This window comes from Rhinoraja longicauda, chromosome 5, assembly GCF_053455715.1.
Source record: "Rhinoraja longicauda isolate Sanriku21f chromosome 5, sRhiLon1.1, whole genome shotgun sequence".
Taxonomy (NCBI): Eukaryota; Metazoa; Chordata; class Chondrichthyes; order Rajiformes; family Arhynchobatidae; genus Rhinoraja; species Rhinoraja longicauda.
In genome coordinates, this window is record NC_135957.1 from 69,821,940 (window position 1) to 69,846,159 (window position 24,220).

The window sequence follows — 24,220 nt, forward strand, 5'->3', positions numbered from 1 at the left end:
GTGTAGATGCCAGTGTATCATTGGAGCTATCAAGTGGGCACCTACTTTCACGAGTGTTTCATTGAGTTAGGCCCACAGCATCTCGGGAAGGCTCAAGAGTTAGTTCTTGCGTCCCAGAAATACTCCCATCCCCACCCCCCTCAATACCTGCTCTCACATCGTTTATTAACGCAGGCCTTGTTAATCATTAATCCTTCATTTTCACTGTTCTGTGAACCTGCATGCTGTTCGAATGTCAAGTGTGTTTATTTATCATATGCACCAGATATGAACTGGAAAAATGAAATACTTACCCGCTGCAGCTTAGCAAGCACATTAGACACATTCATAATCTGTCACATTAACTGCAGTATGATGATCAATGGTTGTGGATATACTTTGCTGGGAGCAACATCTACTCAGAAAAAAGCCCATCTAAATGTCTTGAACGGGAAATGTGTTTCAATGTTTAGATTAAAAATCGTTTTTTTATCGTGTATGACATTTGAAAGTCAATGTTGAAATGTGATGATATCTTCAAATAAAGTGAAGCAAGTGAAAGAATTGCCACCCAAAGTGATCATGTCTGCTTGTGATTTACAGTCAGTACTTCAGGGAAACCATCTTGAATGACATCCGGAAGGCCCGTGAGGTTTACTGTGGTAAAGAATTGGCTGCCGAGCTAGGAAAAATAAGGAAACGCCTGGACAATGTTGAAGGTCTCTCTGCTGACATTATCATTAATTTGCTTCTCTCCTACCGTGATATTCAGGTACTTGTTATGCAAGGAATACACCAACCTTTCATGGTAATTTTAATTTTAGGTGTCAGGGGTTACGGGGTGAAGGCAGGAGAATGGGGTTGAGAGGGAAAGATAGATCAGCCATGATTGAATGGTGGAGTAGACTTGGCCGAATTACCTAATTCTGCTCCTAGAACTTATGAACTTAATATCTAATACGATACTTTCAAATACTTTTCGATAAAATCAGACTTTCACTTGCTGCATTTTATATAAACTCCACAACTTTGTCTGAAAGTTTACATTAATTGTTTTATCTTATGAGAAAAAAAAAGTAAATAAGAGGTAGAAATTAGTACCTTGCCTATTGTCTACACCAAAACCAGGATGGGAGAGTACAACTTCAGGTTGTGGTGTCTCGCTATTGTCCGGCAGCCAGTGACTTCTGAGTGAGAGGAACAACTGTCTGAAACACATATTGTGACTCCTGACAATGCAACTTTAAGAGGGTTTTAGATAGGCGCATGGATATGCAAGGAATGGAAGGATATGGACCTTGTGCAGGCAGAGGGGATTAGTTTAACTTGCATCATGTTGGGCTTGGATATTGTGGGATGAAATGGCCTGTTCCTGTGCTGTACAGGTCACTGGCGTTGTGAGGTAGCAGCTTTACCAGCTGTGCACAGTGAGAAATAGGAGTTGGGTTATGGATCGGCTATAATCTCAATGAATTACAAACAACATGTTCGAAGGGAGCAACATAATAGACTATATCACGGAATATGGAACATAGAACAGTACAGCACATGAACAGGCCCTTCAGCCCACAATGTCCATGCCTAACATGATGCAAGTTAAACTAATCCCCTCTGCCTCCACAAGATCCATATCCTTCCATTCCTTGCATATCCATGTGCCTAGCTAAAAGCCTCTTAAATGCCCCTATCGTGTTTGCTTTCACCGCCACTCCTGGCAGCATGTTTCAGACACCCATCACTCTCCGTGAAAATAACTTGCCCCGCAAATCTCCTTTAAATTTTGCCCCTCTTACCTTAAAGTCATACCCTCTTTTCATACAGCACTTTGGTCAACGTGGGTTGTTTTTAAATGTGCTATACAAATAAAATTGACTTGACTTGATTTGACTCTTGTCTTTGACGTTCTAATATTTCTCTGTAAGAGAAGTTCCCAGAAAAAATAGACACAAAAACAGCTAGATATTTCTGTAAAAGAACATAACCACTCCGTTTTTAAAACATCTTTTATTTTTAATTAATAGCTCATCATTATATACTCCAGATGAAGAACAATTTAAACATATAATTGAAGGAGGTGCATGAAATATCAGAGCCCAAAACATTGTAGCAGAAAATACACTCCAGTACCTTTTCCCAAAGTTATATTGACTTTATGTTTGGTTTAGAGATACAGTGCAGAAACAGGCCTTTTGGCCCACCGAGTCCGCACCGACCAGCGATCCCCGCACTTTATCTCTACCCTAATCACACTAGGGACAATTTTACATTTATACCAAGCCAATTAACCGACAAACCTGTACATCTTTGGAGTGTGTGAGGAAACCGAAGATCTCAGAAAAAACCCACGCAGGTCACGGGGAGAACATACAAACTCCGTACAGACAGCACCCGTTGTCAGGACCGAACCCGGGTCACTGGTACTGTAAGGCAGTAGCTCAAGCACTGTGCCACCCTGCTGCCCAAGCATTTTCTGCTTCAATGTGGCTAAATGGGTGTGATGCAAAAAGAGAAATAGTATCGGGGTTTAGTTGGGGAAGTAATATTTTACAATCTTGTGGGCACGGTTGAGGTTACACACTTGCAGGTTGGCCTTTCACTGTTCACAGGTATGGGCTATACTGATGATTGCGATCGAGTTCTTGATACAGAAATACTATAAATTCCAGTTTAAATACTGGATACTAAATACTATACATTATATACTAAATACTATAACCTTCAGTCTAAAAGCTTGCATTTATAACCTGAATCACAATGCACTGAACCTCTAATATAAAATTATATTAGCTTTGCATCTGATTTTCTTTCCATAAGGACTATGATGCCATTGTAACATTGGTGGAGACTTTGGAAAAACTTCCAACCTGTGATCTGGTGGACAATCTTCACATCAAGTTTCATTACGCCTTTGCGCTGAATCGGTAAGGCAATCCTTTAAAACGTGCCTACATACCTCTGTGATTTCAAGGAGATTATAATTTTAATAGAGTTTGTTGCTGAATTCTCGTTAGCTTTAGTTTTATAGGAATTGTTCATTTTTTATTTGATAGTGACCTACTCTGCCGATAGGTGGTAATTTGTCGTTCTAAGAATGTTTTCTCAGTCTTTCACTGCACCGGAGATAGATCTTATACAGTGTATTTGCAGGTAGAGCAGACAGACCAGTGAAAGGAAAGTGTTTTGCTTCTCTGCTATAGAATGATAACAAAAAAACTATCTTGGAAATCTTGTGAGAGTAAATTTCAAGATTTCAACGTTCTTTTAAGATTGTCAGTGAAAATATTTACAGTGATGAAACCCATTTTAAAGTGTGTAACTATTAACGATCTAAACTAAATTACATGGATCTGTTTCAATTAACGGCAATAAAAATGTATAAACATTGAACTGCAGATGCTTTGTTTTAATACCTGGAGTAACTCAGCGGGGTCAGGCAGCATCTCTGGAGGAAAAGTATAGACGACGTTTCAGGTCGGGACCCTTCTTGTGACTGTCTGAAGGGTACCGACCTGAAATGTCAGCTACCCTTTACCTCCAGAGATGCTGCCAGGCCCGTTGAGTTACCCCAGCACTCTGTCTATCTGCCAATATCAATGCACTGGAGAAGATCACCAAGCACAATCTATTCACAATTGCTGATGCTACAAAGCCAGGAGGCAGCATGAAAGTTTGAGGAGGATGCAGAGAAACATCAAGGGGATATAGATAGGCTAAATGAATGGCTGAAAATTATTCTACCATGCATAATGCCTTGTAGGCTATGCAGTGTGAAATATTGGAGGTCCCCTCACTGGGGGCAGACCAAGATGTGCTGCAATTTAGGTATTCCTGCACTTACAATTGTTGTTTAACATCGTTGTGGTCCCAGTGTAGTCTATGCAATCTGTCCTTGTGATGTTACACTTTGCATCTTGCAGTCTAGAACTTGCTTATTTCTCCATTGATTAATAGCATTAACAAATCATCTCCACAGAAATTCTGCATATTTTCACGACCTTGATCTGTGAACAAGTTCTGACCCTTCAACAGCTGAAGTTTAAAAGTAAAACTACATCAAACTATTAATCTTTGGAAGATAGAACCATGCCTGATAAGCCCCCCCGTTTGTTGATTCTATTGTTTAAGTAAAACTTAATCAGCCAATGATGCACAATGTACAATAAGTAGTTTATGCAGAGAAAAATAATGTTAAAAAAAGACAGGTTCTTTAAAAGATCAAATGTAAATAACAAACTAAAGCCAGCTGTATATTAGCGTGCCTAAGTGATCACGCATTTACAGACCTGTGCACGAAGGGCTTGTTCAGCAACATTCCATTGACTAATTATATCTTTAAAACTTCCCTTTGCCATTGATTCTGGAGGAAGAGTTTGCGGTAGTCATAAATGTGGGATGTATGTAATTCCACCTCTCTCTTCCTCTTCAATCTCTGAACACAATCAGACCACAGTCTCCTCCACTCTAATTTCCACGCATTGTCCTCAACACTAGTCCACTTCTGCTAGTTTGCCGATTCATTTAGATTCATTAAAAAAAGCTGTTGATGTGGTTTGCAGTGACTTCCAAAAGGCAGTCGTTAATAATATGTTTGTCATCAGGATTGACTCTTGGGACAAAAGAAGCTCTAGTCCCATGAATCGTAAATTGATGAATCAATCAATTTTCTGTTGCTGTTGCGGTCTCTTTTAACCCGAAGCCTTCAAACTTGATGACAAAACCATGAGGTGGCACCTTGATAGGAAAAGTTGTTCTCAAGGTGGAAGGAGCGTTTGTCGGCACTGGACCTGTACTCGCTGGAGTTTAGAGGAATGAGGGGGAAACCTCATTGAAAAGTACAGAATAGTGAAAGGCTAGGATAGAGTGGATGTGGAAAGGATGTGTCCATTAGGACTAGAGATCATAGCCTCAGAATTAAATGACTTTCTTTTAGAAAGGAGATGAGGAAGAATTTGTTTGTCAGAGGGTGGTGAATCTGTGGAATTCTTTGCCATAGAAGGCTGTGGAGGCCAGTGGATATATTCAAGGCCGAGATAGATAGATGCTTGATTACTACAGGTGTTAGGAGTTAATGGGCGAAGGCAAGAGAATGGGAGGTGAGGAGGGAGAGATAGATCAGCCATGATTGAATGGCGTAGACTTGATGGGCCGAATGGCCTAATTCTAATCCTATCTCTTATGACATGATCTTATATAACATAACATAACAACACTTTATTGTCACTCGGCACAACACCGAGCGAAATTTCAGCAGTCACACAAAACACAGCAAAAAAGAAAAGAACACAGGACACCCGACCCCAACACAAACATCCATCACAGTGACTCCAACCACCCCCTCACTGTGATGGAGGCAACAAAACTTCCCCTCTCTTCCCCCCGCACCCACGGACCGGCAGCTCGACCCCTACCGAGGCAAACGACACGCACAGCCCCCGCAAGGGGATGGAAGGCCCCCCGGCCGAGCCGCCCCGGGCACCGAAACGTCCCGCAGCCACACCGGGCGATGTTAAGTCCAGCGGCCAAGCCGCACCGGGCACTGAAACGTCCCGCGGCCACACCGGGCGATGTTAAGTCCAGCGGCCAAGCCGCACCGGGCACTGAAACGTCCCGCAGCCGAGCCGCACCGGGCACTGAACGTCCCGCAGTCGAGCCGCACCGGGCACTGAAACGTCCCGCAGCCGAGCCGCACCGGGCACTGAAACGTCCCGCGGCCGCACCGGGGGATGTTAAATCCAGCGGCCGAGCCGCACCGGGCACTGAAACGTCCCGCAGCCGAGCCGCACCGGGCACTGAAACGTCCCGCGGCCGCACCGGGGGATGTTAAGTCCAGCGGCCGAGCCGCACCGGGCACTGAAACGTCCCGCGGCCGAGCCGCGCCTGCGATGTTAAGGCCCACAGCCGAGCCGCGCCGGGCGATGTTAAGGCCCGCAGCCGAGCCGCGCCCCGGGGAAGAGACCCAATAAAAGAAAGGTTTCCCCCCACCCCCCCCACCCCACACCCCCCCACCCCACACCCCCACCACACATACACAGCCAAAAACAGAAACAAAAACCATCCCAACACCGACACAAACAAAAAAAAAGAAAAAAAGACAACAGACTGCCAGAGAGCCGCAGCCGTTAGGCGCAGCCAACTCCTCCCACATGAAGTGTACACCAGAGATTCCCAGCAGTTGGTAGTTTGAACACTGTTTTACTTAATATATTTACCTGGATCAGGGGCACTGCAGTGCTTCTAGCATGTGGACCAGACTTTGGACTTTTCTTTGTAAACGGCAACTGTGCAATTGTGGGTTGTGCAGAAGAATTTCACTTTGCTCTGCATACATGACAATAAAGAACCATTGAACCAGTGCATATAAATGATTTGGCCTTGGGTGGACAGGACACAATTTCCAAATTTTAAAGATGGCACCAAACTTGGAGGGATAGTGAAATAATAGTAGGATAGTTTAGTTCAGTTTAGAGATATAGTGCGGAAACAGTTCCTTCGTCCCACTGAGTCCGCACCAACCAGCGATCACCCCATACACTAACGCTATCCTACACACACTCGGGACAATTTACAATTTTACCAAGCCAATTTGCCTACAAACCTGTACATCTTTGCAGTGTGGGAGGAAACCGGAGAACCTGGAGAAAACCCATGCAGGTCACGGGGAGAACGTACAAACTCCGTACAGACAGCACCCGTAGTCAGGATCGAACCCGGGTCTCGGGCTCTGCGCCACCATGGCACCCAATATACAGTAGTATTATACATCAAGGTGTTACAGGTTGCCTGGTGGAAATGATGAACTGGTGGCCGATGAAATTTAGTGATACCAAATGCGAGGTGTTACATTTTGTTGGTAAGAATGAGAAGAGGCAATATAAGCAAAGCAGCACAATTCTAAGTGGAGTATAAGAAGGAGGAGATCTGGGGATATTTGCACCGGTGAATGTGACGGGGCAAGTTGAGAAAGCGAGGTGTAGAAATGGAGGTAAAGAGTTCAAAAGCAATGAAGTCATGATAATAATAATATATTCCTTTATTCGTCCCACACCGTGGAAATTTACAAATGATGAGCCTTTATCATGCATCAGCCTCAACCGCAGTATTGTGCTCAGTTCCAGGTACCACGATTTTCAAAAAGTGTGAAGCTTTAGAGAGGGTGCAAATAGATTTGCCAATATAATATCAAGTATGAGACTTTGGTGAAGCAAATAGATGACATAAACTTGGGACATTCACTTTGGAGTAGAGGAGTTTGCAAGGAGATCTTTTAGAACGATTTAAAATCATGAGGTGACGGGGTAGATAGAGAAAAACTGTTCCCATTAGTGGAGGTTTCACGAACTTTGTGGCCACATGCTGAATGTGATGGGGAAAAGAACCAAAAGTGTTTTTTACACGGTGAGGGAATGAGGTTTGGGATGCAATCCCCAGAGTAATGGTGGGACAAAGTCATTTGTTGCATTCAAAAGAGACCTGATATGTCTCTGAATAAAAATAACTTGCTAGTTTATGGGGAGTGAGATAAGATGTATTGTCCTTACCAACACCTGGTCCATACTCAATGGGCCAAATGGCCTCCTTCCATGTTGCAACCATTCGGTGATTCTGTTAAATGTTATCCCATTTTCTCTGAAGCATGTAAATGGCTGTCATGGTATTGACAGTCCCAATAGTTATGATAATTTGCAGTGCTGAGGTCTAGCTGGATGCATCATCGGCAGCTATTTTCATGTCTCACTAATGATGACATGTGGTTTTAAGTCACAGATGTGTAATGAGTCTTTCTGTTGAAGACACTCAAGAATTTGGTTTGGCCATGCAAAACAGATGTTGCAAAACGATACCACTTGCTTCCTGTTTTGTAACGTGTCCTATTCAGATGTTTTAATACTTGTCAATGAATGTATCCTTTGTCAACGTCTATACTGTCTTTCTCTTATCTAGTCCTTTCAGAAGATCAGTCTTTCCTTGAAGGAAGTAATCTTTGGATTGATAGTAAATTGAAGCTACATTCTTAAACTTTTTTGACATTGCTCATGGTTTGCTATGTTGCACTAACTCAAACGTTTTGGTTTAGTTCAGAGATACAGTGCGGAAACAGACCCTTCGGCCTACCAAGTCTGCGCCGACCAGCGATCCACACACACTAACATTATCGTACACACACTAGGGACAATTTTACCAAGCCAATTAGCCAACAAACCTGTACATCTTTGGAGTGTGGGAGGAAATGGGAGATTGCAGAGAAAACCCACGCAAATCACGGGGAGAATGTCCAAACTCCGTACAGAAAGCACCCATAGTCAGGATCGAACCCGGGTCTCTGGCGCTGTAAGGCAGTAACTCAATTGCTGCACCACCGTGTTTGAAGGGAAATTTTAGCGTTTCATAAAACATTGACCAAGTTACAGCATTAAAGTAAATTGCCTGTGAGGACTTTTACTTTGAGATTTATGACAATTTTACTGTGTTTGGGTAGCTGTGTAAATTATTAATGATGGTGCACATTGGTCACACGTGTGCAGTTAATTTAGTTATAAAATAAACTGCTGAAATCAGAAGTAAAAACAAAAACGATAGGAATAAATTCTCAGCAGTGTGACCACACCTTCAACTTTTGTTCAAGTGCATATTTTGAAATACTATCCACACACTCTTTCATGGAATTAATACATGCAATTATAAAGTACTTGCGTCTGGGAAACAGGTCTATCATCTTCCAGGCCAAACTCAAATAGTTACAACAATTCTCAGCTTTTAGAGGTGTATAAAATCTACAGTAATTGAAGGAGTCTTTTTCCCAGAGTAGGGGAATCAAGAACTATAGACCATAGATTTAAAGTGATAGGGTAAAAATTTAATAGCAACCCGAGGACAACTTTTTCATACAGAGTGTCGTAGATATATGGAATGAAATTCCAGAGGAAGTGGTTTACAAGAATGATTCCAGGAATGAGTGGGTTAGCAGATGATGAGCGTTTGACAGCTCTGGGCCTCTACTCGCTGGAGTTTAGAAGGTTGAGGAGGGGCCTCATTGAAACTTACACAATAATGAAAGGCATAGATAGAGTGGATGTGGAGAGGATGTTTCCACTGGTGGGAGAGTCTAGGACCAGAGGTCATAGCCTCAGAATTAAAGGGCGCTCTTTTAGAAAGGAGGCGAGGAGGAACGTCTTTAGTTAGAGGGTAGTTAATCTGTGGAACTCATTGCCACAGAGGGCTGTGGAGGCCAAGTCAGTGGAAACTTTTAAGGCAGAGATAGACAAATTCTTGATTGGAATGGGTGTCAAGGGTAATGGGGAGAAGGCAACAAAATGGGATTTGGAGGCAGAGATCAGCCATGATTGAATAGCGGAGTAGACTCGATGGGCCGAATGGCATAATTCTACTCACATAACTTGTGAACTTGCAATTGAGGCAGGTAAAATAAAAACATTTAAAATACATTCAGACAGGTATATGTCTAGAACCATAGGTTTAAAGAGGAAAGATTTAATAGGAACCTGAGCGGCAACTTTTTCACTCAGATGGAATAAGCCACTAGAGGAGGTATTTGAGGCAGGTACTATAACAGTGTGGGAATGGGAAGAGGAATTAAAATGTTTGGCAACCAGGAGATCAGGTTGGTCCAGGCAGAATGAGCGAAGGTGTTCAGCGAAACGATCGGCCAGTCTGCGTTTGGTCTCGCCGATGTATTAAGACTTCACATCTTGAACAACAGATACAATAGATGAGGTTGGAGGAGGTGCAAGTGAACCTCTGCCTAACCTGGAAGGACTGTTGGGGTCCCTGGACAGAGTTGAAGGAGGAGGTATAGGGACAGGGGTTGCATCTCCTGTGGTTGCAGGGAAAGTACCTGGGGAGGGGGTGGTTTGGGTGAGAAGGGATGAGTTAACCAGGGAGTTGTGGAGGCAACGGTTGGTGCGGAAGGCTGAAATGAGTGGTGATGAGAAGATGTGACTCATGGTGGGATCCAGGTAGAGGTGGCAAAAATGTCGGAGGATTATGTGTTATATGCGACGGCTGATGGGGTGAAAGGTAAGGACTAGGGGAACTCTGTCCCTGTTGCGACGAGGGGGAGCAAGGGCGGAGCTGTGGGCTACAGAGGAGACACGAGTGAGGGCCTCATCTATGATTGGAGAGGGGAACCCCCATTCCCTAAAGAATGAGGACATCTCAGATGTCCTGGTATGGAACACCTCATCTCGAGTGCAGATGCGGCATAGACGAAGGGAGAAGGGGATGGTGAAGCATATGGACCAAATGAGGGATAAATGGGACTAGCCTAGATGGTCAACATGGGCGTGTTGGGCCGAAGGGGCTGTTTCCGTGCTATATGGCTCTACGACAGTGTGCTAGCAGGTAGAATTGATTTAAACTGGCATCATGGTAGGCGTGGACCTGATGGGCTGAAGGGACTGTCTCTGTGATGTAATGTTCTATGTTCCATATAATTGTATGTGTTAGCAACAAATCTATCCTCAATGTGTGGGTGAGATGCCTCCATGTGCCACTGCAGCCTGTAGGGGTTGCCTACAGAGTCTCCAGGTAGGAAGTGCTAGAATCCCGACCTGCAACAATTAAGGCTTGATGATCGTACAGAGGTGTACAAAATCTTGAGATAGATAGATCAGGTATCTGGTAGCACATGGTCTCTTGCCCAGAGTAGGGGAATCGAGAACCGGAGGACATAGGTTTAAGGTAAGATTTAATAGGAACCTGAGGGTAACTTTTTCAAGCAAAGGGCGGTAGGTGTATGGTATAGTTGAGGCAGGGTCTATCACAGAGTTTAAGAAACATTTAGACAGGTACATGGATAGGACTGGTTTAGAGGGATATGGGCCAAATGCAGGCAGGTGGGACCAGTGTAGATGGGACATGTTGGCCGGTGAGGGCAAATTGGGACGAAGGTCCTGTTTCCACACAGTAAGACTATGACTCTACGATCCTATGATATATTTCAGACAGATGGTAATGCTTTTTATTCACACACTTCTAATTGATGAAGGGTATAGGTGTTGAAAATACTGTCAAAGAAACCTTATTGACTTACGCTAATTAATCTTGACAATTGGATAGCGTGATAGGCAAGATTGCCTAACAACTTAGGCAATACTAAAGTGCAACTCATTTCTCCACTGTCCGTAAGGCTGATTTAGAGAAGGGAGGAAGTAGGAGCCATAAGAAAGAATGGTCTCAAACAATGACAAATATAGTGTGGTTTTTGTGATAAAACAAATCACCAAGAGTGGGACAACCCAGAGATGATTGGGTTAACGTATGATTAGGCAAGATGTATTACAAGAATGATCCCAGGAATGAGTAGGTTAACCTATGATGAGCGTTTGTCGGCACTGGGCCTGCACTCGCTGGAGTTTAGAAGAATGAGAGGGGACCTCATTGAAACATACAGAATAGTGAAAGGCTTGGATAGAGTGGATGTGGAGAGGATGTTTCCACTAGTGGAAGATTCTAGTAGACGTCATAGCCTCAGAATTAAAGGATGTTCTTTTAGGAAGATGCGGAGACATTTCTTTAGTCAGAGGGTGGTGAATCTCTGGAATTCTTTGCCACAGAAGGCTATGGAGGCCGTCAGTAGATATTTTTAAGGCAGAGATAGATTCTTGATTAGTACAGGTGTCAGAGGTTATGGGGAGAAGGCAGGAGAATGGGGTTAGGAGGGAGAGATAGATCAGCCATGATTAAATGGCGGGGTAGACTTGATAGGCCAAATGGCCTAATTCAACTCTTATTCCTTATAATGAGTGTTTGAAGACTCTGTGCCTGTACTTGCTGGATTTAAGAAAGATGTAGATCTCATTGAAACCTACCGAATAATGAAAGGTCTAATTACCTGGATGTGGAGAGGATGTTTCCACCAAGGGAAGAGTTTGGGACGAGAGGACTGAGCCTTAGAATAAAAGGATGGACCTTTAGATTGGAGATGAGGAATTTCCTCTGCCAGAAAGTGGTGGATCTGTGGAATTCATTGCCACATAGGGCGGTGGAGGCTAAGTTATTGGATGTTTTTAAGCAGAGGATGATAGGTTCTTGATTCCTTGGAGCGCAGGAGGATGAGAGGTGATCTTATTGAGGTGTATAAAATTATGAGAGGAATAGATCAGGTAGATGCTCAGAGACTCTTGCCAGAGTCAGTGAATCAAGGACCAGAGGACATAGCTTTAAGGTGAATAGACAATAGACAATAGGTGCAGGAGTAGGCCATTCAGCCCTTCGAGCCAGCACCGCCATTCAATGCGATCATGGCTGATCACTATCAATCAGTACCCCGTTCCTGCCTTCTCCCCATACCCCCTCACTCCGCTATCCTTAAGAGCTCTATCCAGCTCTCTCTTGAAAGCATCCAACGAACTGGCCTCCACTGCCTTCTGAGGCAGAGAATTCCACACCTTCACCACCCTCTGACTGAAAAAGTTCTTCCTCATCTCCGTTCTAAATGGCCTACCCCTTATTCTCAAACTGTGGCCCCTTGTTCTGGACTCCCCCAACATTGGGAACATGTTATCTGCCTCTAATGTGTCCAATCCCCTAATTATCTTATATGTTTCAATAAGATCCCCCCTCATCCTTCTAAATTCCAGTGTATACAAGCCCAATCGCTCCAGCCTTTCAACATACGACAGTCCCGCCATTCCGGGAATTAATCTAGTGAACCTACGCTGCACGCCCTCCATAGCAAGAATATCCTTCCTCAAATTTGGAGACCAAAACTGCACACAGTACTCCAGGTGCGGTCTCACCAGGGCCCGGTACAACTGTAGAAGGACCTCTTTGCTCCTATACTCAACTCCTCTTGTTACGAAGGCCAACATTCCATTGGCTTTCTTCACTGCCTGCTGAACCTGCATGCTTCCTTTCATTGACTGATGCACTAGGACACCCAGATCTCGTTGAACTCCCCCTCCTCCTAACTTGACACCATTCAGATAATAATCTGCCTTTCTATTCTTACTTCCAAAGTGAATAACCTCACACTTATCTACATTAAACTGCATCTGCCATGTATCCGCCCACTCACACAACCTGTCCAGGTCACCCTGCAGCCTTATTGCATCTTCCTCACAATTCACACTACCCCCCAACTTAGTATCATCTGCAAATTTGCTAATGGTACTTTTAATCCCTCCGTCTAAGTCATTAATGTATATCGTAAATAGCTGGGGTCCCAGCACCGAACCTTGCGGTACCCCACTGGTCACTACCTGCCATTCCGAAAGGGACCCATTTATCCCCACTCTTTGCTTTCTGTCTGTTAACCAATTTTCTATCCATGTCAGTACCCTACCCCCAATACCATGTGCCCTAATTTTGCCCACTAATCTCCTATGTGGGACCTTGTCGAAGGCTTTCTGAAAGTCGAGGTACACCACATCCACTGACTCTCCCTTGTCAATTTTCCTAGTTACATCCTCAAAAAATTCCAGTAGATTTGTCAAGCATGATTTCCCCTTCGTAAATCCATGCTGACTCGGAACGATCCCGTTACTGCTATCCAAATGCTCAGCAATTTCGTCTTTTATAATTGACTCCAGCATTTTCCCCACCACTGATGTCAGACTAACTGGTCTATAATTACCCGTTTTCTCTCTCCCTCCTTTCTTAAAAAGTGGGATAACATTTGCTATCCTCCAATCCACAGGAACTGATCCTGAATCTATAGAACATTGAAAAATGATCTCCAATGCTTCCACTATTTCTAGAGCCACCTCCTTAAGTACTCTGGGATGCAGACCATCAGGCCCTGGGGATTTATCAGCCTTCAGTCCCATCAGTCTACCCAAAACCATTTCCTGCCTAATGTGGATTTCCTTCAGTTCCTCCATCACCCTAGGTTCTCCAGCCCCTAGAACATTTGGGAGATTGTGTGTATCTTCCTCAGTGAAGACAGATCCAAAGTAACGGTTTAACTCGTCTGCCATTTCTTTGTTCCCCATAATAAATTCCCCTGCTTCTGTCTTCAAGGGACCCACATTTGCCTTGACTATTTTTTTCCTCTTCACGTACCTAAAAAAACTTTTGCTATCCTCCTTTATATTATTGGCTAGTTTACCCTCGTACCTCATCTTTTCTCCTCGTATTGCCTTTTTAGTTAACTTTTGTTGCTCTTTAAAAGAGTCCCAATCCTCTGTCTTCCCACTCTTCTTTGCTATGTTATACTTCCTCTCCTTAATTTTTATGCTGTCCCTGACTTCCCTCGTCAGCCACAGGTGTCTCTTACTCCCCTTAGAGTCTTTCCACCTCTTTGGAATAAATTGATCCTGCAACCTCTGCATTATTCCCAGGAATACCTGCCATTGCTGTTCTACCGTCTTCCCTGCTAGGGCCTCCTTCCAATCAATTTTGGCCAGCTCCCGCCTCATGCCTCTGTAATCCCCTTTGCTATACTGTAATACCGACACTTCCGATTTTCCCTTCTGCCTTTCCATTTGCAGAGTAAAACTTATCATGTTGTGATCACTGCCTCCTAATGGCTCTTTTACCTCTAGTCCCCTTATCAGATCAGGATCATTACACAACACTAAATCCAGAATTGCCTTCTCCCTGGTAGGCTCCAGTACAAGCTGTTCTAAGAATCCATCTCGAAGGCACTCTACAAACTCTCTTTCCTGGGGTCCATTTCCAACCTGATTTTCCCAGTCTACCTGCATGTTGAAATCTCCCATAACCACCGTAGCATTACATTTTTGACACGCCAATTTTATCTCCTGATTTAACTTGCACCCTAAGTCGAGGCTACTGTTTGGGGGCCTATAGATAACTCCCATTAGGGTCTTTTTACCCTTACAATTTCTCATTTCTATCCATACTGATTCAACATCTCCTGATTCTATGTCACCCCTTGCAAGGGAATGAATATCATTCCTTACCATCAGAGCAACCCCACCCCCTCTGCCCACCTGTCTGTCTTTTCTATACGTTGTGTACCCCTGAATATTCAGTTCCCAGCCCTGGTCCTCTTGTAGCCATGTCTCAGTGATCCCTACAACATCATACTTGCCCATGACTAACTGAGCCTCAAGCTCATCCACTTTATTTTTTATACTACGCGCATTTAAGTACAACACTTTAACTTCTGTATTTACCTCCCCTCTCACATCGTTCACAATTGGCCCTGCCCTTAATTTCTTTTCCGCTCTAGAACTTCTGTTCCCATTCTTCCGAGAGTCTTTTGCAATATCTCCTGTATTCCCTTTTACCTCATCTTCATATTCACAATTTGTTAACCCCTCCCCCCCACTACTTAGTTTAAAGCCACAGGTGTCACACTAGCAAACCTGCCTGCCAGAATGTTTGTCCCCCTGCTGTTAAGATGCAACCCGTCCCTTTTGTACAAGTCACCCCTAGCCCAGAAGAGATCCCAGTGGTCCAGAAATCTAAATCCCTGCTCTCTGCACCAGTCCCTCAGCCATAAATTCATACCCTCTATCTCTCTGTTCCTGGCCTCACCAGCACGAGGTACCGGTAGCAGTCCAGAGATAACTACCTTCGACGTCCTACTTCTCAGCGTTTTTCCCAACTCTCTAAACTCCCGCTGTAGCACCTCCTTCCTCTTCCGCCCGACGTCATTCGTGCCCACGTGCACAACGACTTCAGGTTGATCGCCTTCCCTCGCTAGGATTTTCTGAAGCCGGTCTGTGATGTGTTGAACCCTGGCACCAGGGAGGCAACAGACCATCCTCAAGTCCCTCCTGCTGCCACAGAATCTTCTATCCGTCCCTCGGACTATGGAGTCACCGACCACTACGGCTCTTCCAGACTTCGGTCTCCCCTGTCGTGTATCCTTGCCAACAGGTCCGCCACTCGGACTGGAAACGTCTTCTGCCCCGACAGTTCCCAAGAGGGTATACCTATTTGCAATAGGCACAGCCACCGGGGTCTCCTGTAGTCCACGTCCACTCCTCCCTGAAACAGTCTCCCACCTTCGCTCGACCTGGACCCTTGGCGTGACAGCCTCACAATAGGTCCTGTCGAGGAAACTCTCGCATTCCCGGATGGCCCTGAGGTCATCCAACTGCCTCTCCAACTCCACCACACGTCCCTTCAGGAGCTGCACCTGGACACAGTTCTTGCAGGTGTAGCTCCCAGAAGCTCCCGCGACGTCCCTGTCTTCCCACATCCTGCAGGAAACACACCGCACCAACTTTTCCGCCATCACCTTGTGCCTATAACCAGCTCTGGCTTAAAACAATGGTATCCTCCTCACCTCAGCCTCCTCGCCGAAGACTCGCAGCCAAAGACTCGCACTTTTCTCACTGGGCTGCACCTGAACAGGGCTGCACCCTTTTGTGAGCCTTGCTTATATCACCAATTTAAATTGCCTGATTGTCCAATTTACCTGACTTCTCACTTAAACTGCCTGTTGAACTGTGATTAGCACTTACTTTACTGCTCAGCCAACGGGCGTCCTTGCTCTGCTCCCGGACTTTTCAAATTGACTACTACTTCCTTTTGGCGCTCTTTTTAAACTGCCTGTTCAACTGTGATTAGCACTTACTTTACTGCTCAGCCAACGGGCGTCCTTGCTCTGCTCCCGGACTTTTCAAATTGACTACTACTTCCTTTTGGCGCTCTTTTTAAACTGCCTGTTGAACTGTGATTAGCACTTACTTTACTGCTCAGCCAACGGGCGTCCTTGCTCTGCTCCCGGACTTTTCAAATTGACTACTACTTCCTTTTGGCGCTCTTTTTAAACTGCCTGTTCAACTGTGATTAGCACTTACTTTACTGCTCAGCCAACGGGCGTCCTTGCTCTGCTCCCGGACTTTTCAAATTGACTACTACTTCCTTTTGGCGCTCTTTTTAAACTGCCTGTTGAACTGTGATTAGCACTTACTTTACTGCTCAGCCAACGGGCGTCCTTGCTCTGCTCCCGGACTTTTCAAATTGACTACTACTTCCTTTTGGCGCTCTTTTTAAACTGCCTGTTCAACTGTGATTAGCACTTACTTTACTGCTCAGCCAACGGGCGTCCTTGCTCTGCTCCCGGACTTTTCAAATTGACTACTACTTCCTTTTGGCGCTCTTTTTAAACTGCCTGTTGAACTGTGATTAGCACTTACTTTACTGCTCAGCCAACGGGCGTCCTTGCTCTGCTCCCGGACTTTTCAAATTGACTACTACTTCCTTTTGGCGCTCTTTTTAAACTGCCTGTTCAACTGTGATTAGCACTTACTTTACTGCTCAGCCAACGGGCGTCCTTGCTCTGCTCCCGGACTTTTCAAATTGACTACTACTTCCTTTTGGCGCTCTTTTTAAACTGCCTGTTCAACTGTGATTAGCACTTACTTTACTGCTCAGCCAACGGGCGTCCTTGCTCTGCTCCCGGACTTTTCAAATTGACTACTACTTCCTTTTGGCGCTCTTTTTAAACTGCCTGTTCAACTGTGATTAGCACTTACTTTACTGCTCAGCCAACGGGCGTCCTTGCTCTGCTCCCGGACTTTTCAAATTGACTACTACTTCCTTTTGGCGCTCTTTTTAAACTGCCTGTTCAACTGTGATTAGCACTTACTTTACTGCTCAGCCAACGGGCGTCCTTGCTCTGCTCCCGGACTTTTCAAATTGACTACTACTTCCTTTTGGCGCTCTTTTTAAACTGCCTGTTCAACTGTGATTAGCACTTACTTTACTGCTCAGCCAACGGGCGTCCTTGCTCTGCTCCCGGACTTTTCAAATTGACTACTACTTCCTTTTGGCGCTCTTTTTAAACTGCCTGTTCAACTGTGATTAGCACTTACTTTACTGCTCAGCCAACGGGCGTCCTTGCTCTGCTCCCGGACTGAAGGGGAAAAGATTTTAATAGGAATCTGAGGGGTAACATTTTCTACACAAAGGGTGGTGGATGTGTGGGATGAGCTGCCAAGGGAGGTAGTTGAGGCAGACATTTAAGGAACAGTTAGACAGGTACATGGATAGGACAGGTTTGGGGACTAGTGTAGATGGGCCATGTTAGCTGGTGTGGGCAAGTTGGGCCGAAGGGCCTGTTTCCACACTGTATCACTGTACGACTCTATGAATATGAATAGTAAGGCTGTAAAAGGTTATGGGAAGAAGGCAGGAGAATGGGGTTGAGAGGAAAAGATAAATTAGCTGTGATCAAATGGCGGAGCAGACGCGATGTGTGAATGGGCTAATTCTGCTCCAATGTCTCATGGACTCATAAACGGAAGGCACAGAGGAAAAAAAACCTTCCTGGAACATTGTTTGAAGGTTGTGCAGTTTTACACTTTAAATATTGAGCACATATTTTGCAGTTGATTGTGAGGAGCTAACAAGCAGCTGCTGACATCTCTGTGAAGGGCTGTCGCAGGTAGTTGAAGGTCATTGACTTTACTGATACAGTATTTGAATACTGTTGTCATTGGCAATCTGATTTTCAGCCAGGACCCAGAACGAGAACACACAAACAACGGAACTGACAAAGTAGTCATCAACTCACTTTTAATTGCAACAGCTCAAACACTTCCCAAACAAAGAAGGTGTGGAAAATTATTTCAAATTGAAAATGAAAAAAGCCCTTTTGGCTCTTGCCCATCAAATTTAGTTTCAACGCTGCAAGTTCATGCGCGAGTACTGAGCGTCCTCGAATCAAGTACTGAATGTACTTTTTTTTGGATTGTGGCCAACTAAGTCATTTGAATTCAAACTGACTTTAATTTGGTTATAAAACTAACACTTGCATAATTGGCACTTACAAAGGAAGGTGCATGAATAATCTGGCAATGCTTTTACATGTGAATGTTACACTGAATACCAACTGATATTGAAGACATAAGTTATTAATGGGAAACTGAGTTGGAAGTCTTATTGAATTCACAAAGGTAAAGAGGCAAATCTGCAAAAATATTATTCCTTGGACAATAGTTTATTCTCGACCGATTAGTCATTTCTGTCAAAATAACAACAGAATAAGGCAAGAATTTCTCTCGGTATAGGTGTGAAAACAGTTATCATCCATCCAATAAATGCAGACCAAGGAAACTGCCACAATTTTGAACATCTTCTTCAATAAAAGATTTAATAATCGACTATATTCCTTCTACGCTGTAAATGGCTCGATTGTAATCATGTATCGTCATTCTGCTGACTGGTTAGCACGCAACAAAAGCTTTCCACTGTACTTCGGTACACACGACAATAAACCAAACTAAACTGGAGTCATGTTGCCATACCGCAAGGACACAGGCCCTTTGGCCCTACTTGATCACGCCAACTAGGTGGCCCCATATAAGCAAGCCTCATTTCCCCTCATTTGGCGCATATCCCTCTAAACCTTTCCGATCCATGTACCTGTCCAAGTGTCCTTTCAATGCTATTATAGTACCTGTTCTCAACTACCTCCTTTGGCTGCTCATGTCACAAGCCCACCATCCTCTGTGTGAAAAAGTTTCTCCTCCGGTTCCTATTAAATCTTTCCCCTCTCATGTTAAACCTATGTCCTCCGGTTCTTGATTCCCCTCCCCTTTGTAAACGACTCTGCACATTCACCCTATCTATTCCACTCATGGTTTTATACACCTTTTTAAGACCACCCCTCAGCCCACTGTGATGCACGGAACAAAGTCAAAGCCTACGTAAATCTCCTCCAAAATCTCAGGCCCTCGATTCCTGCCAACACCCTTATAAATCGTATCTGCACTCGTTCCAGCTTAATGTCAGGGTGCACATCTGCAATGGCTGAACATAAATCGTGCATTTGTTAAAGAAGGCATGCTGCAAAGGAGGAAAAAAATGTGATTTTAGAATGGTAACGTTGTCTATTAGTTAGGCCATTCGGTGTTCTTGATTCCACAAACCTGGGTACAAGATTATGTGCATTCACACTGTCAATTGATCTCATGATTTTATACACCTCTATAAGATCACCCCTCAGCCTCGTGCACTCCAAGGAATAAAGTTCCATGCTGCTTAACCTCTCCCCTACAGCTTAGGCCCTGGAGTCCTGGTAACATCCCCGTAAATCTTCTCTGCACTCTTTCCAGCTTTCAGATATCCTTCCAACAGCAGGGTGACCAAAAATGAACACAGTACTCCAAATGTGGCCCCACCAGTGTCTTGTACAACTCTCCATATCCCTCTATTCCCTGCTTGTCTGTATGTCTGTCTGAATTCCACTTAAACCTATCTGCCTCTTCCACCTCCACTGGCAGCGTGTTCTAGGCATTTACTGCCAACAAGCCAATCTCCTTTGAACTTTCCCCCTCACTTAAACATACCCTCTGGCAGTTGACTATTCATTAAAAACAGTTAACTAGGTATTCATAAAGCATTTGGCAATGAACTATTTCAATATAAAGTTAAAATTAATGTCTATGAGTCTGTAAGTTCATTTTACAATTTTCTTTGTATCCTGCGTTGAACTCTTTGTGATTATGCAAGTAGTTGGGAATGCATGGGTCAAACATCGTACAGCATCTGGCTGATCTCATTCCAAAGGAACTATCACATTCCTAAACACCTCGCTGTCTTATTTTTGCAGGGCCCTTCCGGATTACCTTCGTGTTTATTGATTAAAGAAAGCCACCCTTCTTTATCACATGTTCACCACCACTGCAGCATATCCACATAAAAACTATTTAGAGAGACTTATTATTGCGATTTAAAAAAATATTTTAGACAGACATTCTGACGTTTCAGTCTAGACTTTCAAAGGAAACTTTTATTGAACAGGGATCTTAGCAAACATTGTACTATAATATGTACAATTGGAAAATGGACTAGCTTAGCTTCTAATTGCATATTTCCATCGAAACCACAGTAATTCTCCATTCACCTGTCTATAATTTAATGGATTGTTATTTTTCTTTTCAGGCGAAATCGTGCAGGAGACCGACAAAATGCCATTGCTATATTACTGCCAATGGTGCAGTCAGAGGAGCAGGTTCCGTCTGACATATATTGCCTTTTGGGAAAGATCTACAAAGACATGTTTCTGGACTCTGTCTTCCAAGACACCGAAAGCCGAGATAATGGAGTTCACTGGTTAGCATTCACCCCACGCTACTTGCACCACAAGTGTACCATGCTTGAATGTAGTTTGTGCAAAGTGGACAGAAGAACAGCCCAGTTCATTTTGTTTTACTTCATAGAAAGATGGAGGAAGGAGCCATTTTTACTTTTGGGTGTGAAAGAGAAGGGTAGTCAAGAAGTAGGAATGGCATAGGAAACCTATCATGTAAAATGAAGTATGTGCGTACCACTCTATAGAAGGTTATTGCAAAACCGACTGTGGAATGTAATTGGGTGCATGGTGCTTCCACATAATTGTTGATGACTTCTCCATATGAATGGCACGCTAATGTGTGGAGGCACCTGCTCATGCACGGTAGCCGACTGCAGCACTGGATGTAGCTGCAGGCTTTCAGAATAAATGTGAGATCCACCTTGGGGATACTGAGACCCAGACCTGATGGAAAACGTACAACACGGGAGGCCATTTTGCGGCAAAAAAAAAGAGCAGCTGGAGAAACTCAGCGAGTCAAGCAGCATCTGTGGAAGGAAATAGAGTTGACATTTCGGTTCATCTAGACATTATCCATTTTGCACCGTGGATGCTGTCTGACCCACCATGTTCCACCAGCTGCTCTCCTTTTTTTTGCCACGGATTCCAACAGCTACAGCCCAGTGGCTCACGTGGTAGAACTGACATCTCACAGGGCCAGTGACCCTGGCCTCAGGTGCTGTCTGCGTGGAGTTTGCATGTTCTTGTGATCACATGGGTTTCCTCCAGGACCTCTCGCATCCCAAAGGCGTGTGGGTTTCTAGGCTAATTGACCAGTAAAATTGCCTGGAATATGTGTAGGGATTGGATCAGCAAGTGGGATAACAGAACTAATGTGAACATGGTAAGAAGGAACTGCAGATGTTGGTTTAAACCGAAGATAGACACAAAATGTTTCGGGTCGAGACCCTTCTTCAGACTGAAAAAGGGTCTCGATCCGAAACGTCAACCATTCCTTCTCTCCAGTGATGCTGCTTGTCCTGTTGAGTTACTCCAGCACTTTGTGTCTATCTTTAGTGTGAACGGTGGTTGATGTGGACGGTGGCTGAAGGGCCTGGTTCCATGCTATTTCGCTAAACTAAACTGCATAAATTTGCTTTATATTTGCAAGAGGATATATAAATCAGGAGCAATGATACCCCTGGATTGAAAAGGTACTGGATTCTTTAATGTGTAGAAGGATGAGCATATTTATTGTGCTGTCATTATCCTATCGTTTGCTTCCAATTAGATTAAACATGTTAGATTAAATAATATCAGAGCAATATCTGAGGGCTTGATGGATTGATGAGTAGACAAGCTTGTGCTCATGTTTCCTCTTTAGTTCTGAGTGTTTATTGATAAGCATCGGGTGCTTAAAGGCTTAAGGATCCCTCTGCATTTATGGGTATTTATAAATATTCATATTCCACCGGTGCTGAGACTTGGGTGGAAGTTCAACCTGAGTTGGATATACTCTGCCTCTGAAATTCATGTCCATTTAGTCTAGTTTAGTTTATTGACATGTGTACCGACATACAGTGAAAAGCCTTTCGTTGCGTGCTATCCAGTCAGCGAAAAGACAATACATGATTACAATCGAGCCGTCCACTGTGTACAGATACATGATAAAGGGAATATCATATAGTGCAAGATAAAGTGCATTGAAGATTTAAAGATAGTCTGAGGATCTCCAATGAGGTAGGTGGTACCTCAGGATCACTCTCTAGTTGTTGATAGGATGATATAGTTGCCTAATGGCAGTTGGGAAGATACTGTCCCTGAATCTGAAGGTATACATTTTCACACTTCTGTACCTCTTGGCGGATGGGAGAGGGGAGAAGTGGGAGTGACCAGGGTGAGACTCTTCCTTGATTGTGCTGGTGGCCTTGCCGGGGCTGCGTGAAGCGTAGGTGGAGTCAATGGAAGGGAGGTTGGTTTGTGCGATGGTCTGGGCTGCGTCCACAATACTCTGCAATTTGCAAGCATATTTAGCACTCGAGACGACAGATGAATTTGTAGAGAATTGGAATTCTTTTCGAAGCCTAAATAATTTTGGAGCAAATAATTCTTAACCAGAGACTCTATTGGCATTTTTCAAGTTGTATCTATGCACACTGACAAACAATCAGCGAGAGTCTAAATGCAGAGTGTTGTTTTTTTCTGAAGTTGATTCACTATGTCAAACTCTTTTAACATTTGAACTTCTGTTTAAGGTACGGGAAGGCTTTTGAATCCGAGCCCACGATACATTCTGGGATAAATTTAGCTGTACTTCTCCTCGCAGCAGGGCACCAGTTTGAAACATCCTTTGAGTTGCACAAAACGGGTAATCAGTTTTGCTTTCTGTGTGTATAGATTTTTAGAAATGTTATTTAAGAACACTGCAGTTGGCCATGATTGAACATTGAAATTGTCGGTTCTCATTGGATCTGTTTTTCTTTTTAAGGAGCATTATCTTGGTAAACACAATACCTCTCACTAAACTGCCCCCACCCCCCCCCCCCCCCTCGAATCACCACCATCTTTCTCCCCCACAACCTTCACCCACCCTCTTTCCCCCCTCCCTCCCCCCATCTTCCGCTCCCCTTCCCTCCCTTGTGCCCCACCTGGACTCACACCTATTAATCACCCCCCACTCGCCACTTTCTTCCCTTTGCCTTCACAATCCACAACAAGCCTGACTCACACCTTCCTTTCTTATCCCTGGCCTTTGTTCCAAACGTCTGCCTATCAACCGCCCCTCCCCCGCTTCACATCAAACCCACCCCTTGCCTGTGTTGACCTATTACCTGCCTTGCTTTGCCCTGCCTCTCCTCTTTCCCAGCTCTCTTCTCCCTTTCTCCCCCCCCCCACCCTCATTATTAGTCTGAAGAAGGGCCGCAACCGAAACATCACCTCTCCATGTTCTCCAGAGATGTGACCTGACCTGCTGATTTACTCCAGCACTTTGTGTCCTTTAGCTATTGTAAAAACATTTCTTTATCAAAGTACGAGTAATACTGAGCGTCATAGAGCACAGAAACGGGCCCTTCTTGCCCATGCCGACTGAGTTGCTTCATCTACACTTGCCCCACCTGCCTGCCCATATCCTTCTAAACTCTTCCTGTCCATGTACCAGTCCAAATGTATTTCAAACATTAACTACTTCCTTGGGCAGCTCCTTCCATGTATCCATCACCCTCCATGTAAATGCAGAGAGCAGATTAAGCCTTTCAGCACCGAATGCTTATCATTAAACAC

At 44.2% G+C, this 24,220-nt stretch overlaps 1 protein-coding gene across 1 annotated transcript in view; it reads left to right on the top strand.

Annotated features, from left to right (window-relative positions):
- Positions 1-24,220, top strand: part of map3k5 (mitogen-activated protein kinase kinase kinase 5) — a 144,723-nt gene that overhangs the window by 42,826 nt on the left and 77,677 nt on the right. Inside the window, exons 5-8 of the mRNA XM_078399739.1 lie at positions 583-751; positions 2,794-2,900; positions 20,809-20,979; positions 23,194-23,306. Of these exons, the coding sequence (XP_078255865.1) occupies positions 583-751; positions 2,794-2,900; positions 20,809-20,979; positions 23,194-23,306 (560 nt within the window). The remainder of the gene's footprint in view (positions 1-582; positions 752-2,793; positions 2,901-20,808; positions 20,980-23,193; positions 23,307-24,220) is intronic.